This window comes from Sabethes cyaneus, chromosome 1, assembly GCF_943734655.1.
Source record: "Sabethes cyaneus chromosome 1, idSabCyanKW18_F2, whole genome shotgun sequence".
NCBI classification, from domain to species: Eukaryota; Metazoa; Arthropoda; class Insecta; order Diptera; family Culicidae; genus Sabethes; species Sabethes cyaneus.
Genome location: NC_071353.1, coordinates 116,536,538 through 116,551,469, shown reverse-complemented (window position 1 = coordinate 116,551,469; position 14,932 = coordinate 116,536,538). Strand labels below are relative to the sequence as shown.

Sequence of the window (14,932 nt, the reverse complement as noted above, 5' to 3'; positions counted from 1 at the left end):
AGATTTCGCGATGATAGCCCAGTTCCACCCTCTATTCCGATGCATGATTTTGACCCATCTAGCGTCACACAAATCATCGTAATTAGTTTCGTCGGGAAACCATGTTATAGCACTGTTTGCCATAGCTCATACCTCATATACCTGCATATACCATAAAGACAGACAATATCTTGCACAAATTTTCACAAACACTTCATATGAGCGTTTGAGATCGATTTGTAATGAAATTCATTCTTAGCTAGTTTCAGTCAGCTATAGCTGTACCTCTAGGGGCTCACAGACATGGTTCAGTTCGTCGAATCTAAATTTATTTACGTGTCTTTTTCGGTGTAGGCTGGTATTCTCTAATCGCTTCTAATCACCGTTATTCTAGCTTCCTTGTCAACAGCGCGTATCCAACGGATACGGGGCTGTCTCGAAATCGTTGGACACTGTTTGACAGGCTCTCTACAGATTATTGTTTTTGCTGGTCTCTCATCCGTGGCCAGCCGACTGGAGCCTGCCATGTTTTAGTTGAATTGCATCACAATATCTGCATCTTTATATACTTGGTATATTTCTTGATTCATGCGCCTGCGCCACACTGCTTCACCTAATTTGCCACCAAGATTTAATGCCAGGATCTTACGCTCAAAAACACCAAAAAAGAGTCCACGTTTCATGACCGTTCATGACCGGCGAATTATAGCGATTTTGTTTTTTAACCTGGATTAGTTTCAACCGGACCACTGAATAAACAAACATTTTCGCGAGAATGAACAAACGTGTTCGGTTTGTCAGTGTATTGCTTATAGCGGGGTTGAAACTGGGAAAATACCCAGAGCGAACACGTCGTCTAAAAAGTGCAACCCCGAGCGAAACTAAGTTCAACCTGAGTGAAAAACAAACGTTTAGACAGCCGTTCGGTTGGAACTAGAGCGAACCTAGATTGGACCTAAGCAAAAACAAAAACGGTATATATGTAAGCAGCATTACAGCTTCAGAGAACTCCGTAGTCGGGTCGGGCTCGGTTCGGAAAAGGGACGGAAAAGATCGATAAAGAAATTTGTGTTTGGTTTGTCTTCTTTTTAGTTCCGTGAAACAAAATAAAAACTAAACATTATTTTAGCAACTGTTTTGGTTTCAATTATTATTTTTAAAAATTATGGCTTCTCGAGGTAATCTTAACCGAATAATTTAAATAATTGCTAAATCCATGAATTCTTGCATACTCTACTGTTATTTAATTTAGTTATTAATAAAAGAAAATATTCTGGTATTAAAAAGTACTAAAATCATTGACGCCAGTATTTGTGTAGATAAAATAAATTGTAAATATGTTCCTGTCTTCTGAATTACTTGCTTACCTTCTCTAAAACGTTCGAAATATCACAACCGCTCTTCAACATACGGTCTAACCTATTTCCGAAGATGAAAGGACGACGATTACTTTTCTCGTTTTTAAATCAAATTAAAAACTACCTATTTCGAATTTCAGTTTGAGCCTTCTTTTCTTTCATTTATTTTGGACCTTATCGATGTTTAACATGGAAAAGCGATTTTTTTATCATTCAAGGCAGGTGATTTGATACGAAAAAGCAATAGAATAGTTATAAGATAGATTTTCTTTAGTTAATAATTTTACATCTTTATTCCGTTGGGTTCCAATTTATAAATATAACCTAGCAATCAAAGTAATAATTCGCAACTAAGAAAATAACAGAACTAACGTTTATGGTCCAAACACTAAGTGGCGACTGTTTCATCATTTCAAGCATTCGTTAGTGTAACACATATTTCGTACAAATTTTTCATCTTTTAAGATTAAAATCACAACGCCATCATTGATAACACATTCGTTCATTCATTCTTGACCAATTAGATTTGTTTCGTTTTTCGTCTACCCATTCATAGACTGCACAATTTCGATGGTTCACTAGTATTAGGCGTGATCAAATCCAGCGGGCCGCGATTCGATTGGAGGGAGATTGGTGCTGCGATGGGCGTCAAACCGGTACCGCCGTCCATTAGGCTATCGAAGTTGAACAGCCCGTTGGAGGGCGTCGAAACACCGACACCGGTTTCCATTGCAATACTTCGCACGTTCAGCAGCGGAAACGGAGCGGTCGCCTTAACGTCTAAACTGGCCGGCCGGGTCGGTCGAACGTTGCCGATGAGGACGGGCGTATTGAGACCACTGAACGGATGCTGCATCGTCTTCGGAAGGTTGACACTGGTCAGCACCGGAGCGATGCTGGGCGGTGTCGGTGTGTCCAAACTGTCGGTCAGAGCGTTCGAAAGGATCAACCTGGAGGAAAGGTTAGCATCGATTAGTGTGTGTGATTTTTTCGCAATTTTTTCTGATTTTCAGCACTGGAAACCGAATGCATCTCATCTCTATACTATATTTTAACATGGAAGCAATAAAATGTCACATTTTCAGCCTAGGCCTCCGGCTATAATCCCGAGCAACCAGAGATTATAGTTGAGCGAAGCTGCAAACTATGGTAATTCCAAACCGGAAGAAGTAATGCGTGAGGACGCAAGTTAACAGAAAGCATATTTCAAAACTTGATAGGTTAATAAATTTAAGTATCTCTAAACAGAACTAGGCTTAAAGGCAAATTTTACAGTTTTCTGGCATTTAATTGTCAATTGGACACTGACGGATGGGTCCCATGTTAAATCTGATAAAAAAAACAAAATACTTACTTTTTGGCAGGCGGTTGCTCGGACTCCTCCGGCTCTGTCTTGATCTTCAGTGGAGCTACAATCTTATGCTCGGTAACAACGTGCTGTTGGGGCTGTAGTTCGACTGGTTTCTTTTCCAACGGACTGCGGCGACCCTGGAAGCGACAGTGCTCCCGGTGCGATTCTAGCAAAAATTCCAAATCCTCCTTCTCCTGCTGGAGCTGCTTGATTTCGTCCTGCAGAGCCTGCTTCTTTCTCTCCAGCTGGTCGGTTTCATCGACAAGTTCGTTGGTGTGATCTTCTCGTCGACGCCGACAACGGGCGGCAGCCATTTTATTTCTCTCCCGACGGATACGACGTTTCTCTTCCTCTTCCGGGGTGAGATTTGAAGCTTTCGTCGGACGTCTGCCACCCATGCGGCGGGTATTGGTCCGACCGGAAGTGTTCGCCGGTTGGGCGTTAGCGTTTGCATTGGACGTGTTAAGCAACATTGTCGTTGGATTGTTTAGTCGGGCCGCAATGTCAGTGGACCGTATCGCATGTACTCTTGATTCGGGTGCTAGTTCTCTTGAATTGGTGGAATCTTTGGAATCCATATCCTCCGAGATGATCGGGGGCGGAGTAACCTGCCAAGAGCTGTTGCTGCCCGAACTCATAGATTCGCGGCTATTGTCCTGATCCTGACTGTGATCTTCGAACTGAAACGGCGGCGGAACGAATCCGGCTTGACAGGGAATGTTGTTAGATGTATCGCTGGACAGTTCCATAAAGGTTTGCTCAATAGTTTTGAGCGTGGTCGGCGTAAGCGTTGGTGTCGTTTTCGTAGGAACTCCACTGTGTATACCGTCAAACGAGGCAAACTGAAAGGAAAGAGAAAAGATGGACCGGTTGTAGTTTGAACGGGATAATCATTTAGGTGCGGCAATAAAACTAATGCTTAGTAGTAGTAGGTACCTGATTCATAAACAATTCCTTTGCTAGGAAATTGGCTATTTCACAGGCGTCCATAATGTCAATAAAATTCGTAATCGTTTTAATACTACAAAACGTAGCTGCAGGTTTCAGAGTAATATGTACTGATTTAAGTCCTACTGTAGAAGTTAAAATTAATTAAAAAAATATTGTCATAGAGCGCGTGTTCAGACGCTGTACTGTCAAAACAAATAATATTTGACAGCATTATATAAAAACGATGTCGCGTACTTTAAGCCGGAGGGCTGCTATGTTTTCGATATATCAAAAATTAAAAATCAGAGCAAATGCACTAGTTTGCATTTCCTACTGATATAATTGTTTTCGTAATTCACATTTCAGATTTCACATAGGTATAAAGCCGCAGCCGGTTCACAACACATCGCCATCAATCAGTCAACATAAGCTCTGAACGTGAACGTGTGGTAATGTATTTTTGTGGTTTACATCTGATATTCGCGGAAAAACTTTTTCCTCTTCACTGTGAAGGGTATGGGTGTAAAAGGTGGTATTTTTAAGCGTGATTCATCTGGTACACTTTTTTCGCTCAAAATGTGTGATTGTTAAACTTTCTTTTAAAATTTTGCGAATTATTATCAGGTACTTTTTTACATTAAAAAGTACAGTTAAATTATTATTGAATAAGTCACGTTTTGTTCAATTCTTTGGAAGCAGTTTTCATGCTTATTGTTTTCTTTTTTTTTGAAAAGTTTCAATATTTTCAAGATTACGTCACTCTAACTTATTTTGTGCGTCGCCTGTCCTCGCATTCGGTTTCATGTGCACATGTGAAGCTGTATCTACTTGTTTCGTTTGTTAAGTACTAGAGGTGTTTCGCGGGATTTTCGTATCTTTCTCCTTTGCTGTACTCTTCTCGGTTGACTATGCAAAAATAAAAATTCAGCTTTCTATGAAGTATTCCACAAAAAGAAACTGCTATTTAGCTAGCAATTCGTTCGTTCGTTTTTTTTTGTAAGTTAGAACTACAAAGAAACAAAATCTTTCCCTGAACAACACGGATGGAAAAGGGAAAGGACTTTGTTCAAGCACGGCGCGCGGCACGTTGGCTGTCGTTTTCGTAACTGCGATCGCCGGAAAATTTGCAGAAAAGGCGAAATTTTCGCTCGGGCAGGTTTATTTTTCCTTCTCCTTTCGGTGAGCTTCATCAAGTCACAAACACAATTACACGCGTACTTTAGCTATAAATAGATGCCACGGTGTTCAGTCGAAATGATAAGTATTGTAAGTTTGATTTTCCTTTAGTCGTAGTCTAGATGCCCTACTCCTGCTTTTCAACGATAATGTTGCCGATGCGACATTAATTCTAACTTATACGTTTTTATTCTTACCCAACACTTAGGGACGATAATCAAAAAATTTCAATGTTTATGTTCCGTGTTTTGTGACTAGAAAAGTTCACGACAAAACACGGTATGGTGACAGGAAACTACATCTCAAACTTTCTCTGGAACGATCCCTTAGGTTGTAAAATGTTACTTTTTTACGAAATTCTAAATAGTGCTTTAAACTCCACTCGATGATACAATTGAATTGATAGCAGTTCAAAATGGCAATCGAAATTATTTTTTACACGCTCTGCTGGTTTCAGTATCCTCTTATTTTTTCCACCGATTGCTTTGTCTAACGACTAGGTGCACGGATTGGCGGCTAGTGTGATTCATTTACTTTTCGCAGAATCGCGCGTCTTTTGATAGGCAACTGGTCAACTGCGATAAACGCTACAGTGAACGTTATAGCGATAATTGTTACGTTCGCCTCGAGCCGGACGTATCTGACATGAATTATACAGCCAGCAGCCGGCCACCAGATAAGAACGGCGACAGCAGACGATGACGTTGTTCCGCCATTCCTACAGACATTGACTTTGCGCCAATGTTAGTACTTCTTACTGATTATATTAAGTGTTTACGCTGGGATATGCAACGAGTTGAAGGGCACACGGTTAGTTAGAGCTGGCGATCCTGCAAAGTACGTATAAGACTACAGTAATGTGATGTTGCCATACAATTTCTCATTTCCTTCAAATATTATTCAAATAGGACACGGAAGGGTATTTTCGGCCCATTAAGCGATTGCATCTATTTTTTCGGCCTATGGCCTGGTTCTAATGAAAGGACGAATGGAAGGGCGGTTTTGACGTTCTTTGAATAAAAAATAGTAGATTACTTACAGTCTTGAGAAAATAGCTATAACATATTAAAATTGTATGTCGGCAAAGAAAAGGCAAATAGGCTGAATTTAGAAACCTGCTGAAAATATACTACGTTACTTCGTTACTACTTAAAATGCACTTACTTCGTCTTTAAACAAACCAGAATTAAACATAAACGCATGCGTCAGAGTTTGGCGTAAGAATTGGATGTAATAATGCTGTTGCAAACGGCAACAACAGAGGGGGATTTCTTCCGCTACTATAATACCAAAATCAGATACGGATTTGTAGGGATATTATAATATTCCTGTAAATTAAGTACATGCTAGTTTTACTAATTTTAATGTGTTTGATCATAAGTTGTATATAGCTATAAGTGTGAATCATATTTATTTTGTGATGTGTTTTCTTGTGTATGCGATGAATTTGTAACATTGTAGATTTGTTGTGATTGTTGTAAAGTGTAGCGTAGCAGTTTGAGGTCTCTGTCTACTCACGTTTAGTCCCCTTCTGTAGTTTTTATATTTGTATCTTCGCAACTGGAGCCCAAACGCTACCGTACTTTTGTTCAGGTTATGTAATTTAGTAATAGCACTTGCGTAGGCTACCAATTAATATTAAGGATTTAGATAATCAATTTAAATATAAGCCAATATTAGCAGCAAATTTAATACACTGGATGGGTTTGGGTTTAGTGCACGAGAATTATTCTCTATGATCGCCTGTGTTATGATGACTCACCAGAATGATGACAGACCTCTTCATCGTCACTGACAACTGCCTGTAGCATCGATCTCGTTGCGAGGTTGATCGACTAATCGAGGGGGCTATTTTACAGTGAGATGCGTGGTCAACTAGGGATGGCCAACACTCCCCCCGGGTAAGCCGAACGCCTGTTCGCCTTGCTCTCTTCCGCGTCGAACGTCCAGAACCGCCAGTTTTGTTACAGGGCGATCGTATACGCCACTCGCAGTTCTAACTGTCGCTGATCGGATTCGACCGTCCTTACTGGGATGAGTTGCGATGACCTTACCTTTCGGCCAACAGTTCCTGGGTAGGTTGGAGTCTACGATGACCACTACGTCGTCTAGCGCAATCGGCTTCGTATCGACGAACCATTTCGTCCGTTTTGTGATGTCGGGAAGGTAGTCGGATAACCAGCGCCTCCAGAACTGGTTGGCCAGCGCTTGGGATGTACGCCAGTTTTGCTTCAGGAGGGCTCCGCTGTCATCCAAAGAAGTAAAGGGTTTCGAACCATCGGATGACCCCACTAGAAAGTCATTCGGTGTGAGTGCTGGTGACGAATCCTCATCGATGGGCACATGGGTGAGCGGTCGGGAATTAAGTGTAGCTTCCACCTCCGTGAGCATGCTTCTCAATACCTCTTCGGATGGTTTTGTCAGAGGACAGATGGCCATTAAGTTTTTCTTCACACTTCGAATCAGCCGCTCCCAGCTACCGCCCATATGGGGAGCCAGAGGCGGGTTGAAGTGCCAACTCGTCTCAGCGGTTACGAAGTTGCTGCTAATTTGGTCGTAGTCAACTGCGTCCTGAAGCTTTTGGAGTTCTCGACTAGCGCCAATGAAATTGGTCCCCCGGTCGCTTCTAATCGTTCTTGGAGTACCGCGACGAATGATAAAGCTTCGGAGTGCAATTATGCACGAGTTGGTGCTTAGCGAGCTGACCAATTCTATGTGAATCGCTCGCACCGTGAGACAGATAACGATCATTCCCCACCTCTTCTCCGTTCTGCGGCCTATTACGACCTCCATGGGCCCGAAGTAGTCTACGCCCACGTGTGTGAAGGGCTGTGTGTAAGCTGCTAGCCGTTCTGCGGGAAGGTCGGCCATAATTGGAGGTTGTGGGACCGTGGATTCGTTTTTGCACCTTTGGCAGTGTTTTCTGACGGTTGCGTACTGGACGCGAATGCGAGGAATGACGTATCGTTGACGTAGTTCGTTCACGACAGTGTCATGGTTTTGATGATTGAACTTTTCGTGGTAGTGGGTAATCAACAGGGTGGTCACAGGGTGTACGGGAAGGATTACCGGTCGTTTTTTTTCTTCGGTAACGTAGTCGCAGGCGGATATTCTACTACGCATCCGCATTACTCCGCGGTCATCCAGCCAGGGTGATAGCTTGTACAGTTGGCTATTTTTGGGGATGATTCTATCCGCATCGTTTCGGTTTTTGGTAAGTCGGACTATCTCGTCGGGGTAGCCTTCTCGTTGAGCTAGGCGGAACAGAGAACCTTCGGCCTCGTACAGTTCCTCTCTGGATAATGGGCCGCCTACGGCATGCTTTTTCAATCTCTTGCGATGGCAATTTGCGATGAAACGGTGCACGTAAGCGGTTACGTTGGTTAGCCGTTTCCAGTTTGAGAAATTCGAGATGGTGATGACGGAATCGGGAGCGAGGTGATGAGCCACAAAGGAGGGCCGCAACTCGTTGACTGTATGTGCGGACTTTGAGGAAACCTGGGGCCATTCCGCTTCACTGTGGTAGAGGAAGTCGGGACCTCGGAACCATCTGGATTTCGGGGTAGTGTCGGGCTGCGTTTCCCACTTGGTGCCATCGTCTGCTACATTCAGTTTTGACGGTACCCAGCGCCAATCTGCTGCTTCTGTAACGTCGAGTATTTCGCTAACCCGAAAGGCAACGAATGTGTTGAATCGTCGGTGATCTGAATTTATCCAGCTTAGTACGTCGCGTGAGTCGGTCCAATAAAATTTGCGGTGTATTGGGGTTGAGAGGGATTGCGTAACCGTTCGTACCAACCTAGCACCTATGAGAGCTGCTTGTAACTCCAGCCTCGGGATGGAGTGGAATCTTAAGGGTGCCACCCTTGTTTTGGCCGCAACTAAAGAGCAGCAGATAGCACCATGGTATTCAAAGCGGAGGAACAGAGCTGCAGCTATACCATTCTCACTGGCATCTACAAATAGATGCAATTGTACATCAGAATTGCTAGGAATCGCTGGCGACCGAAGACACCGTGGAATTCTGACGTCTTCTATATCAGGTAACACTTTCAACCATTTTAGCCATTTTTCGTACAGAGTGTCGGGGATCTCCTCATCCCATTGAACGCCGGCTCGCCACACTTCTTGGAGAAGAACTTTGAGAAACATAAGAAAGTGCGAGATCAAACCTAGAGGATCGAAGATGGTCATGAGAACCTGCAGCATCTGTCGTTTTGTCGGCCGACAACGTCCGGTAAGCAGATCAGGATTGTAGCGATTCCATCCTATTTTGTACACGAACTCGTCGGATGTTGTGCACCACCACATGCCGAGCACTTTCTCCGTAGCCATTGGTCCCACTGATAAATCCATACTCTTCTCTGCAGTACTGGTCTCATTTAAGACAGTCAACACTCGTCGCGAGTTGCTCGTCCAGTTACGAATTTCAAATCCACCCGCAGAATGCAATTGTCGAACTTCTTGTGCCAGACGAATAGCATGCTCAGGCGTCTCGGTACTGAACATCGCGTCGTCCACGTAATGGCGTTTCTTTATGATGTCGACTGCCTCTGGAAACTCTCCTATAAAGCGTTCCGCGTTTACATTTTTTACGTACTGAGCGCAAGCTGGGGAGCAACTAGCTCCGAACGACATTACGTTCATTACGTACACCTTGATCTCGCCAGCATCGTCCTTCCAAAAGAACCGATGACATTGTTGATCTTCCTCTCGCATAAGAACCTGGTGGAACATCTCCTTTATATCCCCTGTTACGCCCACACGATATTCACGGAATTGCAGCAGTATCGCAAACAAGGAGCACAGCTGGTCGGGGCCTGTTAACAGAGTTGAGTTTAGAGAAACACCGAAGACTTTTGCAGCACCGTCCCATACGATTCTAATTTTCCCAGGCTTATTGTGGTTAAAAACCGGAAAGACGGGCAAATACCACACTCTTGGATAGTTCCTGCTCAGCTCTTCATCGGTAAGTTTACGCACGTATCCTTTGGCTTGGTACTCCAACATCTTCTGCTGCAGAGTACGGGCTAGTTCCGAGTCTTTCTGCAACCGCTTTTCGAGGTTGTGGTAACGACGTAGTGCCATTTCCTTATTGTCTGGCAAACGGACACCATCGTATCGCCATAAAAGCCCGGTTTCGTACCGAGTACCATTGAATTTGGTAAGCGATTGAAGAAGTGAGCCGGCTCGTTGATCTTCTGTTGACAGCAAATCTTTACTCATTTTCATAATGCCCAGACTATCTATCGAGAAATACTCCTTGACCATTTGATGTACGCCTTCATCAGATTGATGACCGCAATCACTGACGTGAAACGTATAGTGGACGAAGTTTGAGGCAGTATCGGCGCTACATCCACCACAGATTGTCCACCCAAGTCTAGTTTTGACGGCAATAGGTTGATCCAAGCTTCCTTCCTTACTTTTAAGTACGAGGCTGACTGGAGCATGTTTTAGACCGATAAGGATCTTCGGGCGAACATCAGAATACGATTCGATGGGCAAGTTCCGACAGTGCGGATACTGTTGGGCAATCTCGTTCATGTCGAGGGATTGGAATGGCAACATAAGCCGTTTCACGGTCCGGACTCCCTTGAGTTCAAACTGCTTGGCATGATTCTGAGTTCCAGTGATTTTCAGGTCCACCACACACGAGCTCTCCTCGTTACGTTCGGTACCTGCTGTCCATCGAAGGCGAAGCGGGCTGACAGGACCCTCTAGGTTTAATTGGTCAGCTAGATCTTGATCCATCAGAGTTATAGCGGAGCCCTCATCGAGAAAGGCGTACGTTCGGGTACATTCACCGTTTCCATACAGAATAACAGGAAGATAACGAAATAGTACGGCATTAGCCGCAGACTGGTGTGTGTTGCATCCGTGTGCTGTGCTAGTTCCTGCTAGGTTGGCGGGTGGGGCAGAAGTTGACGGCTTGCTCGGTATGTAGTTTAGCGACCTATTGTCGTTGTGAAGCAGCTCGTGATGATAGAAGGTGCAACCGTCCTTCCCACATGGCTTTGCGTTGCATTTCCCTTCGTGGCGGCAGAGACAGCGACGACACAATCCAAATTCTCTCACGGCAGCCCACTTAGAATCTCGAGAGAGCTGAAGAAAGCGTGGACAGTTCGACGCCGACATACACCCTTCGCAGCACACCGGGCAACTGTAGGTACTAGGCTTCTTCGATGTATTTTCGTGAGCACTTGACTCGGAGTGAGTATACAGGAAAGTACTAGTCTTCCTTGACGGGTTGGTCACGGTTTTTGGTGGGTCGTTTTGCAGTGGTATAGACGGTATCGTTAAGACGCTGGCTGCTTCTGCAAGTGAGAACAGCCATTCCCCAAAGGTTGCTAGGTTTACCCTCGGAAGCGTTAGGCGGTATCGAGCCCATTCTAGCTTCAGAGTTGGCGGTAGCTTGGTTACCAATTGGTGGAGAAAGGAGACGTTGTACATATAGTCCTCTAAACCGCATGCATCGACCGTTGCGCAGAAGTTCTGCACTTTAACCGCGAGATCAACTAGCATCTCCAACTTGTCTTCTTTGATCACCGGAATAGCATTTATTTTTACAATCAGCGAGTTAACTATCGCTTCAGGCTGACCATATAGCACCCTCAACGTGTTCATTACATTGGCTACATTCGTCGGATGCATCAGGCAGCTCTTAACAGCCTCGTATGCCTTTCCCCTGAGGCACTTTTGCAGGCGGATTATGTTTTCTTCATTAGAGTAACCACACATTGCTGTGGTACTCTCGAACGTGGAGACGAAGATCGGCCAATCTTCAGGGTTTCCAGAGAACGGCGGGAGATCTTTAGAAACAGCCTGCCTAGAGGCGAGCTGGATTTGCGAAGGAGGAGTATTGTTGTGCCAGCTCTGTTGTAGATTATACGATGGGTGATTGCCGTTACCACGTAGATATGACACGTTGCTTTGGCGAGCGACTGGCTGTCCCAGCTGGAGGTGATCGCGCGTTGCTTGAAGTCCTGGTTCAGGTATGCAAGATCCGATTCCAGGGGAATTTGATACAACTTCGTAAAAGCTTCTAGCCCCATACAATGGGGTACTGTTTGGATTCCCGGGGTGTTGGGGGCCGATACGAGGCTGTCGTTCGCCTGCATACGCAGTGGAATGCTTAACTGTACCGAAATCACGGACCACCTGATTATCACGTACACCATGCGTGTTGCGACGTCCATCGACAGGATTGAGCAGGTTAGAGGGTGTTCCACCGTTGACAGTAGAATTCCCTTTAGGGATAAATGGTTCGGTTGCACATTCAGTCACCTTCCCGTCAGGCCCGAGATCGTTAACATCCTCAACCCATCTCCGAACTCGGCTACTAGCTTTGCTGTGGCCCGAGCAGGAACGTTTCGACATTTGCTCCAGCAACTCATACTTCTCCTTCAGGTAATCGCGGTGTTTTTTGGCTTGTGCCTCTTCGAAGGCCCGTTCCTCCTCTAGCTTCATTAATTGCAGCTTCAGTCGTGTCTGAGATGACGCTTTGGAAGATGCTGGCTTCTGAGGTACTTGCTGCGACTTCACAGAGCGCGCGTCATCACTGGCGGAGACCACTATCACCTTTGGTACACCGGTACGTTGCTGGTGCTTTGCATTCCGATCCACAGATGGCGCCTTAGTGCCTTGCATCCGTTCTTCAATGGCACTGACTTCTAGGCTGACCACTCCTATGCGATGACCCGATGTCGAATGTTGTTGCTGAGTTGCCTTGGCAGATTGGCATTTGTGGCAAACCCAGCTCTGGTTTTCGACCTCTTCAGTGACACCCGCACACATGAAATGGCTCCACTTGTCGCATTCGTCGCACTGGACCATGTCCATGGTGTCAGGGTTATCGCAAACCTGACACGAACACCCTTGATTGCTTCCACTAGCAGACGGCTCCAACATATCACCCACTGTGACCACCTCAACCACTTGTTTCCTCTCACTGTTTGACTGTTTGTCGTTCGCGGACGATTTACTTCGTGAACCGGGCATGATTCGACTCACTCGCGTAAACGAATATTATAAAATGTTGCAAACGGCAACAACAGAGGGGGATTTCTTCCGCTACTATAATACCAAAATCAGATACGGATTTGTAGGGATATTATAATATTCCTGTAAATTAAGTACATGCTAGTTTTACTAATTTTAATGTGTTTGATCATAAGTTGTATATAGCTATAAGTGTGAATCATATTTATTTTGTGATGTGTTTTCTTGTGTATGCGATGAATTTGTAACATTGTAGATTTGTTGTGATTGTTGTAAAGTGTAGCGTAGCAGTTTGAGGTCTCTGTCTACTCACGTTTAGTCCCCTTCTGTAGTTTTTATATTTGTATCTTCGCAACTGGAGCCCAAACGCTACCGTACTTTTGTTCAGGTTATGTAATTTAGTAATAGCACTTGCGTAGGCTACCAATTAATATTAAGGATTTAGATAATCAATTTAAATATAAGCCAATATTAGCAGCAAATTTAATACACTGGATGGGTTTGGGTTTAGTGCACGAGAATTATTCTCTATGATCGCCTGTGTTATGATGACTCACCAGAATGATGACAGACCTCTTCATCGTCACTGACAACTGCCTGTAGCATCGATCTCGTTGCGAGGTTGATCGACTAATCGAGGGGGCTATTTTACAGTGAGATGCGTGGTCAACTAGGGATGGCCAACAAATGCATTACACTGTCAAGAATTTTCTTCTGATACTAAAGCATCATCTGTATAAAGATGTAAAGATGCAAGCTGGCAGAATACATGTTAGGTCACCCTATTTTTTCTTCGCTAACAATCACTTTCAATCATAGCATGCATAAATAATTTATCGCTTGCTTCAACGTCTCACTTGTTTTGTTTGAATTTATTTTTTATGGATTCTAATCGTTTCTTTCCAGTCATTAATGGCCTATTTATTGAAATTCCATGAAGTCTAATCTATTCAAAACAATACGCGACATTCTCATTAAGTGACTAATGTTCGTTTGGTCAGTTTGGAGTGCATCCCAGTGGAAGCTGTAAATTGCGAAAGAAGTAGCTGCTGCTTTGAAACACTGAAACACGTTCCCGCCTTCGGAAGTTTCGCCAATGATGGGCCTTTGATAATGAAAAGGAGTCAAGCAGTCTGAAAAAATTGGATCGAGCCTGAGCTGTTTGACACAATCCAGGATAAAAGAGAAGTTTTGAATCCCCTTTCGAAGAAATTCCCTCACTTTACGGGTTGATATCACTCATCAGCCGGTGTACAGCTTTTTCAACCGCGGTCTTGACGAGGAGTTTCTTCCAATTTTTCGGTTTTCGTTTAATTACACTTCTCTATTGGACTCTTCTGGACCATCATGGGATAACCCATGGGATCATGGGAAAAGTATTCGGACAGCAGCGCATAAAATTTTCTTTTAGTAATTTTGCACATTTTTTTGAAAAGAATGGTAACACATATTTTTTAAAACAATGTTTAACTAAAGCATATTTATATGCACAACAAAAATTCGGGAAAAAGCTTTCCGTTTTGAAGATAGGGTACATACAGTTTGAATTCTCCAAAAATGCAGCCAAAAAAGTATTCGGACAGTTAACTATTAGTTGAAACAAATGTCCTTTCTCGTTCAACTATTACCTTGTAGGACCATTTACATTCTTGATGACCTGTTTTAATCTGTTTGGGATAAAATTAACAATTTTTTAAATATCCCTTTGTGAATTGCTGACCATTTTTTTACAAGAGCTCGGTTTAAGTCATTGTGATAAGAAATCGAATGATTTCTCATTTAGAAATGAAATTATCTAAAAAGATGTTCAAAAGGGTTCAAATCTAGACTGAATACTGATGTTTCGATAGCTCTAGGACAATTATATGGTGCCTACCGCTTACAATTATCGACAGTATGTTTAGATTCAATTCAACATCCCGTTACAATATGTATGTACCACACAATTACAATTTTGCTTTAATTTCACCTAAAATTATTCAGATAGTTGAGTTTACATTTAGTTCTATCCAAAAATATATATCTTTGCTGCCTCGGAGCTTCCAAGCACCCCAACAAGGTATGACATCAACAACCCTTATGCAAGAATAACTAAAAGAGAAGGGTTACAAGCGAAAAATCACTCGTCAGCAAGTAA

General features: G+C 43.6%; 1 protein-coding gene across 3 annotated transcripts in view; it reads right to left on the bottom strand.

Moving 5' to 3' along the window:
• Positions 1–1,125: 1,125 nt before the first annotated feature.
• Positions 1,126–14,932, bottom strand: part of LOC128738633 (transcription factor kayak) — a 50,354-nt gene continuing 36,547 nt past the window's right edge. For all 3 annotated transcript variants that reach the window (XM_053833934.1, XM_053833925.1, XM_053833943.1), the window contains 2 exons: positions 2,692–3,530; positions 1,126–2,287 (listed from right to left, as the gene is read on the bottom strand). In XM_053833934.1, the coding sequence (XP_053689909.1) occupies positions 1,888–2,287; positions 2,692–3,530 (1,239 nt within the window). In that variant the 3' untranslated portion in view covers positions 1,126–1,887. The remainder of the gene's footprint in view (positions 2,288–2,691; positions 3,531–14,932) is intronic.